This window comes from Lissotriton helveticus, chromosome 8 (genome assembly GCF_964261635.1).
Source record: "Lissotriton helveticus chromosome 8, aLisHel1.1, whole genome shotgun sequence".
In the NCBI taxonomy this organism is placed as follows: Eukaryota; Metazoa; Chordata; class Amphibia; order Caudata; family Salamandridae; genus Lissotriton; species Lissotriton helveticus.
Window position 1 is genome coordinate 48,317,555 of NC_136069.1, and position 16,134 is coordinate 48,333,688.

General features: G+C 47.2%; 1 protein-coding gene across 2 annotated transcripts in view; it reads left to right on the forward strand.

Annotated features, from left to right (window-relative positions):
* Positions 1-16,134, forward strand: part of LOC144772338 (uncharacterized) — a 111,367-nt gene that overhangs the window by 21,791 nt on the left and 73,442 nt on the right. For both annotated transcript variants that reach the window (XM_078656583.1, XM_078656584.1), the window contains exon 2: positions 15,736-15,862. In XM_078656583.1, the coding sequence (XP_078512709.1) occupies positions 15,736-15,862 (127 nt within the window). The remainder of the gene's footprint in view (positions 1-15,735; positions 15,863-16,134) is intronic.

Genomic DNA, 16,134 nt, shown 5'->3' on the forward strand with positions numbered 1-16,134 from the left:
CTAGGGGCTGAGACGCATCAAGCGCTGTCTGTTCAGCGGACATTGGTTACCAAATGACGCGGCCGGCCCTGAGGGGTTGTAGGCAAAACGCTGTGTACAATGATGCTGGTTACATGACTACTGCCTATTTGTGGACTATTGCGTTGCATATTATCGCGGCCGGCCCCAAGCGGGTTGTAGGCTTAACGCTGTGTAACAGAACATATGCTTACCACTCTCTGTTTTGGGGATTCAATAAACAGATTTGACAGTAAAAAAAAAAACCCACAGGTATTCTGGAACCAGGGCTGGTAAGAAAGGGCCTCTGTACACTTCGAAGATCCTTCTTCGAAGCCACCCCCACTTCACAGGCACTACTGGGTATAAGTATTGGGTCTCCGACACGACCAAATCAGAAATTTCTCGACTCCTGGACCTGGAAAGACCCTCTGTAAGAAGAACTGCTGTGCTGCTACAAGGACTGTCACTCTGCTGGACTGCTGCTCTGGAAGACTGCGTTTCTGCTGTGCTGCCCTTTGACCCTGCTGAGGTAGAACTGGTCTCTGCCTTGAACCCAGAGTGATCTCCAAGGGCTTGTTGGCTTGCTTTCTGTTGCTTGAAACTCAGTGCTATCAAAGTCTTTGCCCCTGCTCCTGTGCCTGGTTCATTGGAAGTGGACCCAGATACTTGCACCACAGAAATTAATGCATCTCCAGTCTGCTTAGAGCAGAACCAGCGCATTAACTCTGTTGCAGGTGTAGAATCAGTACATCACATTCAGAACCGTCGCTTCACATCCTGAATCACTGCTTCGGAACCAACTCACTGCCGCCACAGCCTGTAGATGATTGACACAGTGCCCTTCCAGCATAGATTAACCCGGCGCATCTCCTTTGGAAGTGCTGCCCTTGGAACCGGTGCTTCGCTCAACGGACCTGGTGCATCACCCCAATTACGTGGAGAAATCCAGCGCAGCACCACCACTGATTGGGGATCATTAACGCATCTCGTGCTGCGACAATGATTAAGGTACTTTTGCTCAGCAGGCCCTACGTGGGTCCTGCAGCCAGCCTGTGCTTAATTGCAGGATGCTGTAATTCTTGACTTTGTACTGGTCCAGCGTGTCCAGATAACTCCCATTGGCCCTTATTGCTTCTAAGCACTAGAATTCTTTTTATTCTTTAAATATTCATCTCGACCTCTACTCATTGGATATTTATCATTTTGTTCTTGATTTATTTATAAAATTTACTGTCTATTTTGCAAAACTGTGTGGAGTGTCTCATCCAAAAGCCTGTCACCTGAGTAGCTCAAGGACAGACAGGCTGAGAGGGACCTGAAGATGCAGCTGGTCCAGATGGCTGTAGAGGTGAGAAAAGCTGAGGCCGGGAGGGCTTTGGAGAAGAGAAAGATCTTGCTGGCTCATAATCTGAGTCTCAAGAAGCTGGACTTGAAAGTCAAACAGCAGTTAGAGTCCAAAAATGGTTGCAGTAAAACGACTGTGTCCAGTGCAGAAAAAAAGAGTCCACATACCCTGAGGCTTGTTTCCTGACTTCAAGGAGGGGGAAGACATAGACAAATGCTTTTAGACATATGAAGTAGCTTTAGAAGTACACAGCACCCCTGATGAGTATTGGGGAGCTGGCCTTTGGAGTCCTATGCCTAGTGATGGGAGGGAGGCCCTGCTGGCCCCAGAGAAGGGGGGGGGGCAGGTTGAAGTATTAAACCACAAAGTAGGCCCTTGCCAGGAAGTATGATTTCACTTCAGAAAATTGCAGGTTGAAATTCAAGAGTTGTCAGAAACTGTCTCACCAGTCCTGGGAGGATTTTGTGGGGTACTTTTGCAAGGCACTGGCTGGTTGGGTGAATGAATAGAATGGTAGAGACTTTTCAGGGGCTGTACAATTTCGTGGCTAGACAGCACATGTTCTCTGACTGTTTTCCAGGGCTATGCCAACACCTAGTGGTTGATTGTAAGTACTCTGACCCCAGGGGACTTGCAAAGGAGGCACAACTCTGGGTGAGTACTAGAGTGTCTCAGGAGGAATTTGGGACTCATCCTAAGGGAGGTGGCTCAGGATCCCCTCAACAGAGTGAGGGGTATATTCTCAGTAACCCAGACAGGTTCCATTGTAGAGGTGGCGTGGGGGGGGGTCCCATGCCCCTTCTAAGAGTAGGAGGACAGGTGGGGATGGGCAGAGACCCAGGGTGTTCTATTCCCAAAGCGTGTGTTGTTACCAGCGGGAGCCCTAGCAGGGGGACATGATTTGTACCATAAGACCAGCCACTGGGGGGAGTCCCATAGTGTTAGGAAAGCTGGGAGGGTGGCTACCACAAACGTCCTACCAGTTCTGTTTTCTGGGGGTATCACACCACAGCGGAGGGTACAGAGACCCAGAGGTAGGGGCAAGAGGTGTAAACTGTTCACAGTGGGAGGACCATTGGGTCAGGGGTTGCCAGCCTTGAGATTAGAGCACCTCAAGATGGACACTGGTGAGGTCCTGTCTGGCCTGGGGGGCTCCATGCACTGTCACAGGGCCAGAGGGCTGGAGACCTGTGCCAGGCAGACTCGCACACAACACATGCAGAATGTGTTTCCCCTGGGGGCGGTAGTTGTACTCCCCTGGAAGTTCTGCCTTGCCAGGCAGATGTTCAGCCTAAGAGTACAGACCCTAGGTTGAAACACCTGGGGCTATTGCCCCCCACTGTGAAAAACGTCAGAGGTCAGAGAGCCCTGAATGGTCTGGCTATTGTCTTTGTGGACAGAGTTTTCCTTGGGTTGAGAACACAAGGCAGAGCCAGGGGTTGAAATGGGCCACATCACCTTGTTGGCCATGGTGGTACTGTCTGCCTCTGGGTTGCATCTGTAAGCAAGTTAAGGTTAGGTGCTGCGGAGATGGGGTCCACTGGTGAGGAGAAGGGATATATAGCTCCTGTGCTTTTAGACTAAAACTGTTTTTTATTTTATAACATTTTCCCTAATTGTATGTTTCTTCCAATTCTACTTTAAATTCGGTTTTAATTTGGGGGAAGGGGAAACTAGCAAAAGTTGATTCCGTTCTTTGACCGTCCCCGGCATGCCTGTTGTGTGCTTTGGTGACAGTGGTCATGAACTAAGTGTTTCAAGAGTGTGGCTGTTGACATAAGTCTCTCGGTCTATACCTAGTGATTGATTTAGCTATTTGCACCAGGACAAGGATGTTAATGGGAAATGGCGGGAGAAGCTCTAGAGGAGGAGTGGGCTCCGGAGCGTTGTCCACGGAGACCCCGACACTGCTAGTCCTGAGCCCGGGGCACGAAGATATGTGCATAATTCCGAGCGTCTGAATGCCCGGGGAGTGTTCTGATCTGGGGGATACCCTCAGCAGCTCACTCGTGTTTTCAGCTTAACTCTCCCCAGCTCAGTGATATGCAGGCAGATCCAAGATGGCGACCACAATCTGATGGGGCTGACTCTGGCTTTTTCGTAGCCAAGAGGTGGTCTGGAACTCGACCTGGTGGTCCGGGAAGCGAGCCTCGAGGAGCCTGGCCAAGTGTATATGTAGCAGATGACCCCTGGACGCGATATCAAGTGAGCCTGAGCTGTGAGGAATCGGGCCGATGGCTGTGCAGCGGGACCCCGGGGCCGAGCCCCTGTACCGGATCTGCGCTGCACTTGACTGGGCTCCTGCTCTCGAATCAACAGCAGTGAATGCCCTGCTGAGTAGAGCTCCGCTCTTGACGGAGGTGAGAAGTGTGTTTTTGCTGGTGGGGCAGCTGACCGGAACTTTGCAGAGGATTTGCGGCGACACACCCTGGTGAACCGGTGGCTACCTGGACTCCCTGTGGGAAGTTGAGTGACATGGGGAGACGTCCCTGGCCCTCAGTGTGGGCCCCTGATGTGTGAGGGCCCGCTGGGCTGGGTTGAGATGTAAAGCTCTCTGATACCTCCGGGTTTAGCCGTCTCCCACCCCACCAGACTTCAGACCCAGTAACTTCCTCGTCTCCTCGCTGTGTCTCCTACCCCCTCCCCCGCCTCTTCCCTCCTTCTTTCTTTGCTTGCCTCCCCTATTCCTTTCCTCTCTCCCCTGTTTCTCTCTCTCCCTGCCTGCTTTGTTTATCCTTGTGCCTATGCTCCGCTTAATCGCCCTCCTTGCGCCCTTTTTTATTACCCCCTTACCCTTCTACACACCATGAACCAACGGATGTAACTTGTAATTGACGCACCTTCTGTAACAATGTGTAACTTGTAACCTATGTAACCCTACCAGCTTGACTCCCTAAAATGGCCCCCATAAGTATGCACTTGTCCAAAGCACTCCTAATCCCCTTGTTGGGGATGGAACCAGCATTTTTTGCCCTGGAGTCTCAGAGACCCTTCTGAGAGAGTCCACAGTGACAAGGGAGTCACATATAGTGGAGGACTGGGATTGATCCCCTTATCACTGGGAAATGTCTCCTACCTTGCCGGAAGTCGGACCCTGTGTTCACGCTGGGATTTCTACCCCTCCCCCTCCTCTTCCCTCCTTCATTCTTCTACGTGTGCCCGTGACCAAAGCACTCAGCTCCCCTTGTTGGGTCGGGGGGATCGAGCATCTATGCCCTGATGCCCTGGAGTCTCAGCGACCCCGCTGAGAGTCCACTGTGACAAGGGAATCATTCATAATGGGAGACTGGGAATGATCCCTTTACCGCTGGGAGCCTTCTCCCACATCAGACACAGTTACTTCCTTGTCTCCTCTCTGTGTTCCTACCCCCCCACCTCTTCCCTCCTTCATTCTTTTCTTGCCTCCCCTATTCCTATCCTCTGTCCCCTGAATCTCTCTCCCCCTGCCTACCTTGTTTCGTTTAATCTCCCTGTCGGCCTTTTACATTACCCCCTTACCCTTCTACATGCCACAAACCAACGGATATAACTTGTAATTGAAGTACCTTTCTGTAACAATGTGTAACTTGTAACCTATATAACTCTCCACATGCAAAGCGCTCTGATACCTCCGGGTCTAGCCAGCGCTATATAAAACTCAAGTAAATAAATACAGAGGTAAATAATGAAGACCAAGACTAAGAGGAAAATGAGATGAGGAGGGATGGGGAGATACATAGTCCTGCAGACTGGTGTTTGGAATATCCTGAATGCATTTTGGAAGCACAGGATCACAGAAACTCTGTAGGGTGAGAGAGCACAATTACTAAGGGAACTACAATTCAGAATAGCGATAAGACTAGGCCTGGGTGAAATTTAAATTATGCCATCTCAATTTGGCTAATTTCAGGAATTGTTTGTTACTCTTGTTATGCAAGATTTCTGAAAGTACATGATCCAAAGACGGAATGCCCATGCTACACTGGCAGGTAGGAGACCTGGACAAAGAGACAAAGGACTGATGGGAACGAGCGAGCCCCGGCGCCAAAGCGGAAGTACCGGGTCCCAGGAGGGGGCCCGGGTGAAGACCAGCAGATACCACTGCGGGGCTCCCATGCCTAAGGAGAGAGCCCCGCTGTGGCTGCAGAAGAAGCCGTGGGTCAGAAATGGCATCGAATGAGGCTGTCGATGCAAGTGCGGGGCTCCCATGAGTGAGGGAAGCCCCGCGTATACCAGGTAATGCGTGTGTGTGTCTACGCGGTCAGAACTTGCTTGTCGGGGGGCGGCGGCGTGTGTGTGCTCGTGTGTGTGCGTTTGCGCGTCAAGATCCATTGTGTGTGTGTATAGCACGCCGGGATCGGAGCGCGTGTTCACGCGTGAGACCTGATCCGATTCCGGCGTGCTGCGCGTTCACATCTCTCGTCTCCTCTTGGCTCCTTGAAAGCCGAGTGGACAGCTATAGGTCCTCGCGGCGAGAATGCGCTTGGCACGCTTTCGCCAGGGTGAGACCTAAAAACTAGGGGGTGACCATACAAAAGAAAGCATTTCCTTATACCCTCATAAAACAAATATCAAAGGGGTGTGGGTTTTATCACAATGCTCCTAAGTCCGATGTGTATGTTAACAGGGGATGTCACGACGCATACTTTTACAACACATTTTTTACGACGCAACATCCTTTACAACGCATTCCATTACAGCGCATGCCATTACAACGAATTGTCTAAAAACTACCTTCACAACGCATACCATTACAACGCATACCACTACATTGCATGTATGGTAAGTATTGGATAGTATAGGGGTAAAAATAACTATTCTAACTCCAGGGGGTGCAATAGTAGGGTAAGTGTTGGAGAGTGTAGGGGTAAAAATAACTATTCTAACTCCAGAGGGTGCAATAGTAGGGTAAGTGTTGGAGAGTGTAGGGGTAAAAATAACTATTCTAACTCCAGAGGGTGCAACAGTAGGGTAAGTTTTGGATAGTGTAAGTGTACTATGCGTTGTGATGGTATGCGTTGTAATGGTATGCGTTGTAATGGCTTGCGTTGTAATGACTGCGTTGTAATGACATGCGTTGTAATGGTATGCATTGTAATGGCATGCGATGTAATGGATCTTGCGTTGTAAAAGTTTCGTTGTAATGGTAGTGCGATGTAAAAGTTGCGTTGTAAAGATTGTTTCCCGGTAACAGGGGTTACTGAGCATATCGAAACTTAACGGCCAGCTCCTATTGAGTGCCAGCTAACGGGTCATTCAGTGATTCCACACCAGCTGACAGCTGATCAAAACCCTCCCCCAGCCGCCTACAAAGGTTTCCCACCCATGTCTTTTTGCAGTCTACTGGTTCATGGTGTCTTCTGGTTGCATAACAGGTTGCTACTAGATTGTTAATGCTCCTCTCATCTGAACTAAAAAACTGAATATTAAGCCCAGCTAATGTCAAACTAGGCCCTGGGCTTATAAACCGTCAAACTAGGGGTTGAACTGCTTCATTTTTGTGGCAGAAAACCCCAAATTTAAACAATAATGGCCAGTAGAAACATAGCCAGGCTAGCCAGTGTTGCGGTTGTTGTTGACGGCAGGCAGGAAATAGCTGCTACAAGAATCATAATGGACTTTAAATTACTGGAGTTTACCAACTATAGCTATATTTACTGGTGAAGCTTGCACCACCTCCATGAGATGCCAGCATGTCTGCTCTCTCTGGTCCTGCAGGAGCTGGGACATAGAGGTGGTAAAGTGCCAGAAGAAGCAGAATATGCTGTGCTGGTTTGAGCAGACTTGCTGGCAAGATGGCAGCATGAGTGGAACTGGGCCTGATGGTGCCCCGAGCCTACAAATAGAATGCTCGTCCTGAAGGCAGAGGCGTTTGAGGCAAGAATTGCCGCTCGGCATGGTGCCGCTGAGGATTGGTGTGTGAGGAGGCTCAATTGCTGGAGGCCATGTTGCACCAGTGACTGGTGAACCCATTTGATGTGTTTCTCAATGGAGGTAATGTGGTGATCTTTAACAAAGCTGCCTATAGCTTGTTGAGGCAAGTGAGTCTGAGCTAACAGACTGCACCACTAGCCCCGGGAGGAGGGGAAAAGAAAACAGGGAATAGCCTGCTCAAGGACAGGGACCTAAAGCATGAAACAGGAGGGAGTTTAATCATCTGCAGAGATCCTATTGATTTTAGCACCCAACAGACTGCCCCTCCCTCCACCCCCAACCCCCTGCCATTGTGTCAGGAATAACTGCATGCCTTAACGGAATCCTGGTCCTTAGTCGGAGGAGGAATGTGGGTGTCTCCACAGTGGTTAAGATGGGGTTAAGGGGGGCAGAAGCTTATGGTATCGCCCCAAAAGCAGGTACCCCCAGCTTGAAATGCACTGATTGCAAGAAGGACACAAGGAGGCCTACCCTGAGCAGCCACGGTCAACATGACCAGCATCATGGCTGGATCCTCCCGCAACATAAAATATCTCAATATAGGGAATATGCAAATTATGGAGTGAAATCTTGTCCGTTCCCTGCACAATAGGCTGGCAGCAACTTGGTGCTGCGGCACCCACTTAAACACCACTCACCCTCTACTCCTCTTATTGGGGCCCTTGGGATCACTCATTATGGACAATCCTAGAACGATTAATGCAGGGAACCCTGCACCCATCAGGGATTGACTGGAATACTTGCCATGGAAAGGGTGCAAAGTGTCAGCAAAGTTTCTCCTCCCTTCCTCCACCTGGTGCTCCTCTATAATCAAAGGCATGCTCTCATGCAATTAACTGAGCATTTTTACCACCTAGATTATAACGCTTATATGACTAAGATCACATGGAAGTAGATAAAATATTAGTATGGCTCATAAAACCTGAGCTCAAAAGGATTATGCTGACGGATATTGGCAATGAGGTGGGACAACAACTGCATATATAGCCTGAAATAAACCAGGCCTTTCAGTATCTGCATGCAAGGCTATATAAAGATGAGATGGGGAACAATATTCAGTACCAAGCTCATTACCTATAGGAGACAGGAGTGACATTATGAACCCTAGAGATAGCTGTGAAATTGGAGTAATATCTGACGGAAACCGGAACACACTGCCTGCCGATCACAATAATGAGCAGAATATCACCAAAAAAAGTAATCACTCCGATTGTTATTCCATTTCAAACATTTGCCCTTGATAATACCAGGGAAAATGCTATCAGCTGCAGCATCATATCCATATAGAAGTAATGTGTAGCCAATAGTGAGACATGACTTCCACACATATTCTTTGTGAACTTACAAACCATTTGTATTCAAATTCAGGCAGAATGTTCAAAACAGGAAGTTATTGTTGGCCTATACTGTCCAATCATTTGTACTTTTTACCCTAGACAGTTTAAATAGTCCTCAAAACAATTAACATCTTCCTGCGACATTGAATATTGATACTCACCTGTAAAATTTGATTGGAGTACAGCCGACATATTCACAGAGACACCCCACTCATTTAAGGCAGTAAAAGGACATCAATCAAAATAAGTCTAAACTCAAGGACACAAAACTCGCCCTGATTGTTTCGTTGACCCCGGCTGGGCGTGTCCATCTGGTTTTAAATTCCTACACCTCCCCAGGTCTAACGGGAGGGGTGGGGGGGTAGGGGTTATTTATAAAACCGCTTGGAAGATTGGATTTATTGACATGGACCCGGCTGAGGGAACGGAACTGCTGGGACTATCTATTCAGAGCGGTTCCGGGACTATTTTTTCCGGAGTCTTGTGTTACAGGCCTCCAGGGGCCTTTAACGTTCAGCAGCAACAATCGCTATTATCGACCCTAACTAATATGGCAGCTTCCCATCATAATCTGATAATTCTAGGGGACTTTAACCTTTGGCTAAATGGTTCCCTGGATGTAGGGTTAGCAAATTTGCTTCACTCATGCGAAAGCTTCGGACTTTATCAACAAGTCACTGAAGCTACCCACAAGGCGGGGCACCTCCTGGATTTGGTGTTTAGTGTCCTAGACTTGGTGGTTATGGGGGACATTTTGCCTATGGATTGGACTGACCACTCCCTTGTCAAATTTTATGTTAAAAGCAAGGGTTCTCAAACAAGGACTCCACGGTTGACCAAGGAGTTTCTGTGTAGAGATTGAAAGGCTCTTGCCCGATTGAAGTCCTCCGGCCGGGTGTTTGAAGTGGAAGAGTGTTTTGCTTTGGATAAGCAAACTGAGGAGAATTATACCTCACTCTGCACCAAGATCACGGAGGTGCTGGATTCTCATGCCCCCCTTAAAGTTCGAAGCTGCAAGGGAAAAAACTCTGCCCCTTGGTTTAACGACACGCTGAGGAATTTGAAGCGTGGCTGTAAACAAGCGGAGAGATGCTGGAGGGGCAAATATGAGGAATCCTATAGGATGCAGTGGAAGCTTAAAATCTTGGAATACAAGAATCAGATTAGGAAATCTAAGGCCGACTATTATTCATCTGTGAATTGTAATGCTACCAATAGTTCTAGGAGCATTTTCAATATATTAAATAGTCTTACTAGCCCTGAGTGTTCTAAGAACTCGATTGCTCCGTCTCAGGAACTCTGCGAGAACCTTGCTAAATTCTTTAAGGAGAAAATCGAGCTAATCATTGAGGACTTGGAGGACTCTACTGTGACTGACTGTCCAGTGGCCACGGGTCATGGGGCGCTGGTAGACAAGATCAATGAGCAGGTTTGGTCGTTGGGTGAACCTCTATTAGAGTTCCCGCTACTCACAGAAGAAGCATTCAGCGGGCTGGCAAGGGGGATCTCGTCTAGTTCTCCTTTGGACCCGGTGCCACATAAGATCTGGAAGGAGTTTGAGGAGGAATTATTTCCCACTCTCCGCCTGATCTGCAATCAATCTTTTGACACGGGTACTGTTCCAGCCCAGCTGAAGCAGGCGGTGATATCTCCCCTGCAGAAGAAGCCTTCTTTAGACCCGGGCTGCTCTAAGAACTATAGACCCATTTCCCTGCTACCTTTCCCCACTAAAATTGTGTAGCGCTGGGTTAGTCTAACTCTCTCCAAACACCTGCAACAGCATCTCTTACTAGTGAAAGATCAATTTGGTTTCCGGCCGTCTCATGGGACCGAAACAGCGTTGGTCACTGCTGTGGACGAGCTTCAAAGGCGTGCAGACAGGGGACAGGCAGCGGTTTTGATCCTGCTTGACATGTCTGCCGGCTTTGATACGGTTAACCATGAGATCTTGCTGGGCCGCTTAAGTGATGCTGGGGTGGGAGGCTGCACTCTGAGATGGTTTCAGTCATTTTTGCAGGACAGACAGCAGGCGGTATCCCTGCCTCCCTTCCAATCGGCTTTTTCCAGTGTCTTACACGGGGTGCCACAGGGATCAGCAATTAGTCCCATTCTTTTTAACCTATATTTAAGACCTCTGATCTCACTTATTAAAGCCTATAAAATTAAAATAATAAACTATGCTGACGACACGCAGATGATCCTCTCCTTCGAGGGAGAGGAATCAACACCTGTTGAAGTATTCCACAACTGTCTGCGTGATACGTCATGCTGGCTAAAGAATATTTCCCTCCAGTTTAATTCTGGGAAGACGGAGGTGTTTTTTAGCACTGGGAATAAGATCTCTCGGCCATTTCCAGAACATTTTTGGCCTCCGGAGACAAAGACGAAAGTGCGGCCAGTGTAATCAGTTCGCAACCTAGGGGTCATGCTTGATCAGAAGCTCAGCATGGAGACGCACGTCAAAAAGACGACCTCCTGCTGTTTTGCTATTCTGCGGTCTTTGCGGAAGATCTTGCCATTACTACCATCCCAGGCGCGCGCCCAGGTGGCAAAGTGCGCAATCCTCAGTAGGTTGGACTACTGTAACGCCTTGCTATTGGAGTCCCCTGGTTTCCTTCTGGATAGGCTCCAAAGACTGCAATCAGCGACTGCTAGGTTGGTCCTGGGGCTTCCTAGGAGAGCACATGCGGGCCCTGGCGAAGCTGCCCTGGCTCCCCATGAGACAGAGGGTTCAATTTAAGGTCCTCTGCCTCGTGTTTAAGGCCTTACACGGAATAGGCCCTCTTCCCCTGCAATCTAAATTTGCGTGGTACTCCCCATCCAGGATGCTTCGTTCCTCAGTGGCTAGGTTGGTGAGAGTGCCTAGGTTTAGGAAGATCAGATCTGGGGGCAGATCTTTTGAGGTGGCCGCAGCAAAGCTGTGGAACCTGCTTCCGTGCGAAATCAGGCAAATCAATGAGCTTCTCCCGTTCAGAAAAAGGGTTAAAACCTGGCTGTTTCCTTAGGATATGTGACTGCCCGCTCTGTCTTGTTCTGTCTGACACTTTCGCCCTCTTTGAGCCTTTAGCGCCAGGATGCCTGCAAGGTGACTGTGCGCTTTATAAGACACATAAATAAATAAAACAGGCAGAGCTGCTAATAAAGATAGTGATATGATTATTTTACAAAAGTTAAACACCCTCAAATGAATCGCACAGAGAACCGAGTAAATGTGAATGCAAAATAACATGCATGTCCTTAAGTTGTTATAAAAGCAGTACATTCAATGTGTGAATTCATTGTAGAAACATATGTATTTAGGATACTGCTCAAAATCTTCATCTGTCTAATCAATTTGATACTCATTCAGTTGATGCCATAATTAAGGGAATTAATGCAATATTATTAACAGATGTTGAAAAGCTATTGTTCTTTAAAAGCATTGTTCTGATAGTTCAGTAGATATCTTCACTAGGGTTTTAGTTGGACTAAATGCAATGATGTTATTATGCATTTTTAGGCCCAGGGAAGTTACAATTTTGCTGATATGAACAATGCTTTTAAGCATTTCCTTTCTGGATGAATTAAAATACTATGTAAACGTACAAAAAATTCACATGGATGTCATAGCTCACTATTGGTTACGCAGTAATTGACGCGAATGCTTTATTATTAATCACGTCGGTGGGTATCTGGCCCCTTGTGCCTATCCTCTACTGCAGGGGTCTTCAAACTGGGGGCCGCAAGTGATGGGGAGGGAGGGAGGTGGCGCCAGACTCTGGCCAAAGGAAGCTTTATGCTGATAACAGTGCTTTGTTTTCAGCAGAAAAAAATGTCAGGGGCCATCACTAACATCTTTTGTCATTTATATCCTGGCTGGGAGTCTGTGTCAAAAGGGAAGGGACATCAGATATTCTTCAAAACCTCCACCGCTGTTTCTAATAATCACACCGTGGATACTTTTACATTTTAGCAAGGCCTGCCTGGCCGGAATAGTATGTTTGGCAATCATGTATTTGATTGCATTTTTAAAACGGTAGCAAAACTTAACTGTAATGTTTAAATAAGTCAAGACCTATTTAAACATTGCAAAGTTTAATAGAATAATTGTGACAAATGTAGAGGGGGGGGGGGGGCAGGTGATTTTTCTTTTTCACTGGGGTGGTGCGGCATTAAAAAGTTTGAAGACCACTCCTCTACTGTATGACCAGACATCCGGTGGTGCTAAAGATACTCTAGAGCCCCTGCTTACATGGAGGACTTGGTGCCCCAGACTATGAGCTTCACTGGACGTGATGCCTCAGTAAAAGACCATGCAAGACCGTGTATCCCTCTGAGGTCCCAATAGTGGCACTGAGCACCAGATTTGTAAAAGACCTGCCCCACTTGGGTGGCTATGGAATCCTGATACTGGATGATTTCTTCTGGGGATGGTACCATAATGAGCTTCCACGATTTGACTCAAGACCATAAAATGCAGAGACTACGTTTTATAGGATACAGAACACTAGAGGGGTCATTGCTGTTCGACCTGGGTGGTAACATGACCACTAAACTGTGTGCGTTTAGCATCCTACATACCAACGCACATCAGTGCATATAAGCGCATCCACCCTCACATTATAAAATATTACGTTATCAGTGGGGCTGATGATAAGATTATTGATTAGAGAACAGAGTGTGAAACTGCAGGTTTTGTGAACAGATTTTAGAAGACCTGCAGTACTAAGTAGATGATTGTTGCAATAAATAATGACTGAATAGATTGTATGGCAGCTGTGCAAAAACTCAATAAAGAAAAAAGTGAAAACAAATCTGCAGCTCATCCCCTTCACCTGGCACAATATAAAATATCTACAGCTAATTCTCTTCCCCATTACCTGGACTACTGTAGGAGGTGTACAGCTCACCCATGTCCCTTTCACCTTCCCTGCTATTGAATACATTCCGCTTGTCTTCATCCCCTTCATTTGGTCTACTATGGAAACCCTACCGCTCATCCTCCTGTCCATCATCTGGCCTACTCTAGATACAGCATGCCAGGGGAAGGGGATGAGGTTGAGCTGTAGATATTTTAAATTGGGCCTGGGGATGGGGATGAGCTGTGGATATTGTAAAGTAGGGTAATGGGATAGGCATGAGCTGTCGCTATTCTGAAGTCCAGCAAATGAAGGGTTGGAGGACGAGCTGTAATTATTTTACCGTAGGTAGCCAAATGCAGCACCAAGGTTTTTAGGTCCTCTAAGAAAAAATAAGCTTGAATGATACGAACATCATGTTCAAGCTATATCTAGGCTTAGACGGTCAAAAAGAGACTCCTTAACCACTTCCTTGCTAATGACAAGGCCAGCTCGTCATGCAGTACACTGGAGCTGTGCTTATGACGAGCTGACCTTGTCATGAACAATGGGAAAAGTCATAGTTCAGCATCCAGCGGGAATTGCCTTAGCATTGAAGGTGTTAATCTGTTGTTCATCTTACAAAATTTCAGACTCACTTCTCACTCCCATAACATATCTAGGATCAGGCCGGGTCTTCTTCCTCAAGATCTTCCCAGTATACCTGTAAACGACATATAAGCTGTGCCCAGGGTGAGAGAAAATTAGCAGGGATGTGCAGTTGCTCCAGTCTGGTGTATGGCCATCTGCAAGTTAAATGTCCCAAAAGCTGGAAATTCCCTCTGCCTGGAGCAAAGCTTTCAAAGCTGAAAATTCAGCTATGGTGGGACCTCAGAGATAAGGAATGGCAATCCGCTGTGGCTCACCCCGACACTGACTAGGAGCACCCAATTCTGGTATACTCAGTTTAACTATTTGCACACCACTAACTTCACACCACACATTTGTGCCACAGTTGACGCAGACGTCTTGCACATGACTTGGACATGTATGGGTATCACAGGTTTCTGGAAGGAGGTCATCAAGAGGCTCGGGGAGCACTGGATGAAAACTGACTGCCTTCCGCGGAGGCCTTCCTGCTGGGCCTCTGTGCTCGCCCAACGTACTGGAGGGCATGCATCAGGTTCATGGACCGGGCCGTGGTGCTGGCCCACTGTGCCATAGCAATGCACTGGTGATCCCCAGAGGGACCTCCTGTGCAGATGGAAAGCAGAGGTCATAAAATGGGTAGCAGTGGAGGGGGCCACCTGACTTAGTATAATCGCAGGGGGCTACTTAAGCATCCTGTAGCTGATCTTTGGAGTGACTTGACTGATGTTTTTGCTGCCGAGATTCGTAGATTACCTGCTAGATGCTGTGGGCCCCCACCTTAATCCAAGGAACTGGGAAATGTTTACGACACCATGCCCTGATTCAGACACCACTCAGATAGGGTTTGCTCCTGGTTTCAATAGCAGGGAGGAGGAACTGCCCTGTGGGGAGTAGATGTGTGCCCCCCATAAGACCCTAGGCCAGTCGAAGCTCTTTGAGTTTCACCGTTCGATATTGCTACTAATGAAAGAATTGACAGCGAAAGACGCGTATGACCCGTACTCTATATGTACACGATGCGCATGTTGAATAATGATGTAACAGCTTCACGTTGAGAAATTCAAAAGAAATGTGTACACTGTGGATTATAATATAATCCGAACAATTAATAAAGTTAAAAAAAAAAGAAATTCAGAACATTCAAAGCTTCCTCTGTCAACAAGAGTAGGAAGCTCAAGGTTGGACACATCCTAACACCTGTCAGAAGTGAAGAGCACAATCTACCTTTGTACCTGCAACGTTTGCTACTGATGCCCCTGGAATGTATTTCAACCACCTCTGTTTCTGCATGTTTGGTTCTGTCTCTAATTACTGGAACCTCAGCTGGCATCAAGGGGGCTCTCGACATCCAGTAATTCCCCATAAATAGAACGGTGTGGACAATATCGCCAGTTGGTCCTTTGTGCAGTCAATAGGAGCTTAATCCTGCGTAAAACTATCTATGCTTTATTGGTGTGAAATTGACATACTGTGCATCATCTGTCATGGGTACCAAGTGTGTCTCGTCTAAGACCATCACTCTCTTGTCATAACATCAATATAATTGTAATAGATGACCCCTGCACCCAAGACTGTTTGTGATGCTGAACACATTTTGTCTTCTACATCGTACCTGACTTTGTGCAGTTTCTGAGTAAGATATAAATGTTTGTAATTCCATTTCTTCTTCCAGGCGCTGCTTACGTTCCAGGATGTTGTTGCCTGTTTCTCACAGGTGGAGCAGGAGCTTTTACACAAATGGCAGAAGGATCTTTACACAAATGTGATGAAGGAAATTCACCAAATCTTCCTGTCGATGGGTAAAGTACAATAACATTTGAGCAGTATGTACCTAACTAGACTGTTGGCTGGTTTAAGGCTATTATAATAGGTGCTAAATATTTTCATATTCAGTGCACATTCTTATTTCAGTAATTACATTTCTTAATTCACATTCCTTTTTATAAACATATGCATAGAAGTTATGAACTGTATTACTTTATGCTTCTCAGGGTAGGACTAGAAATCCAAATGCCACTAACATTGTAAATGTAATGTAATGTAATGATGTCTTGTAAAGCGCATGAATCAC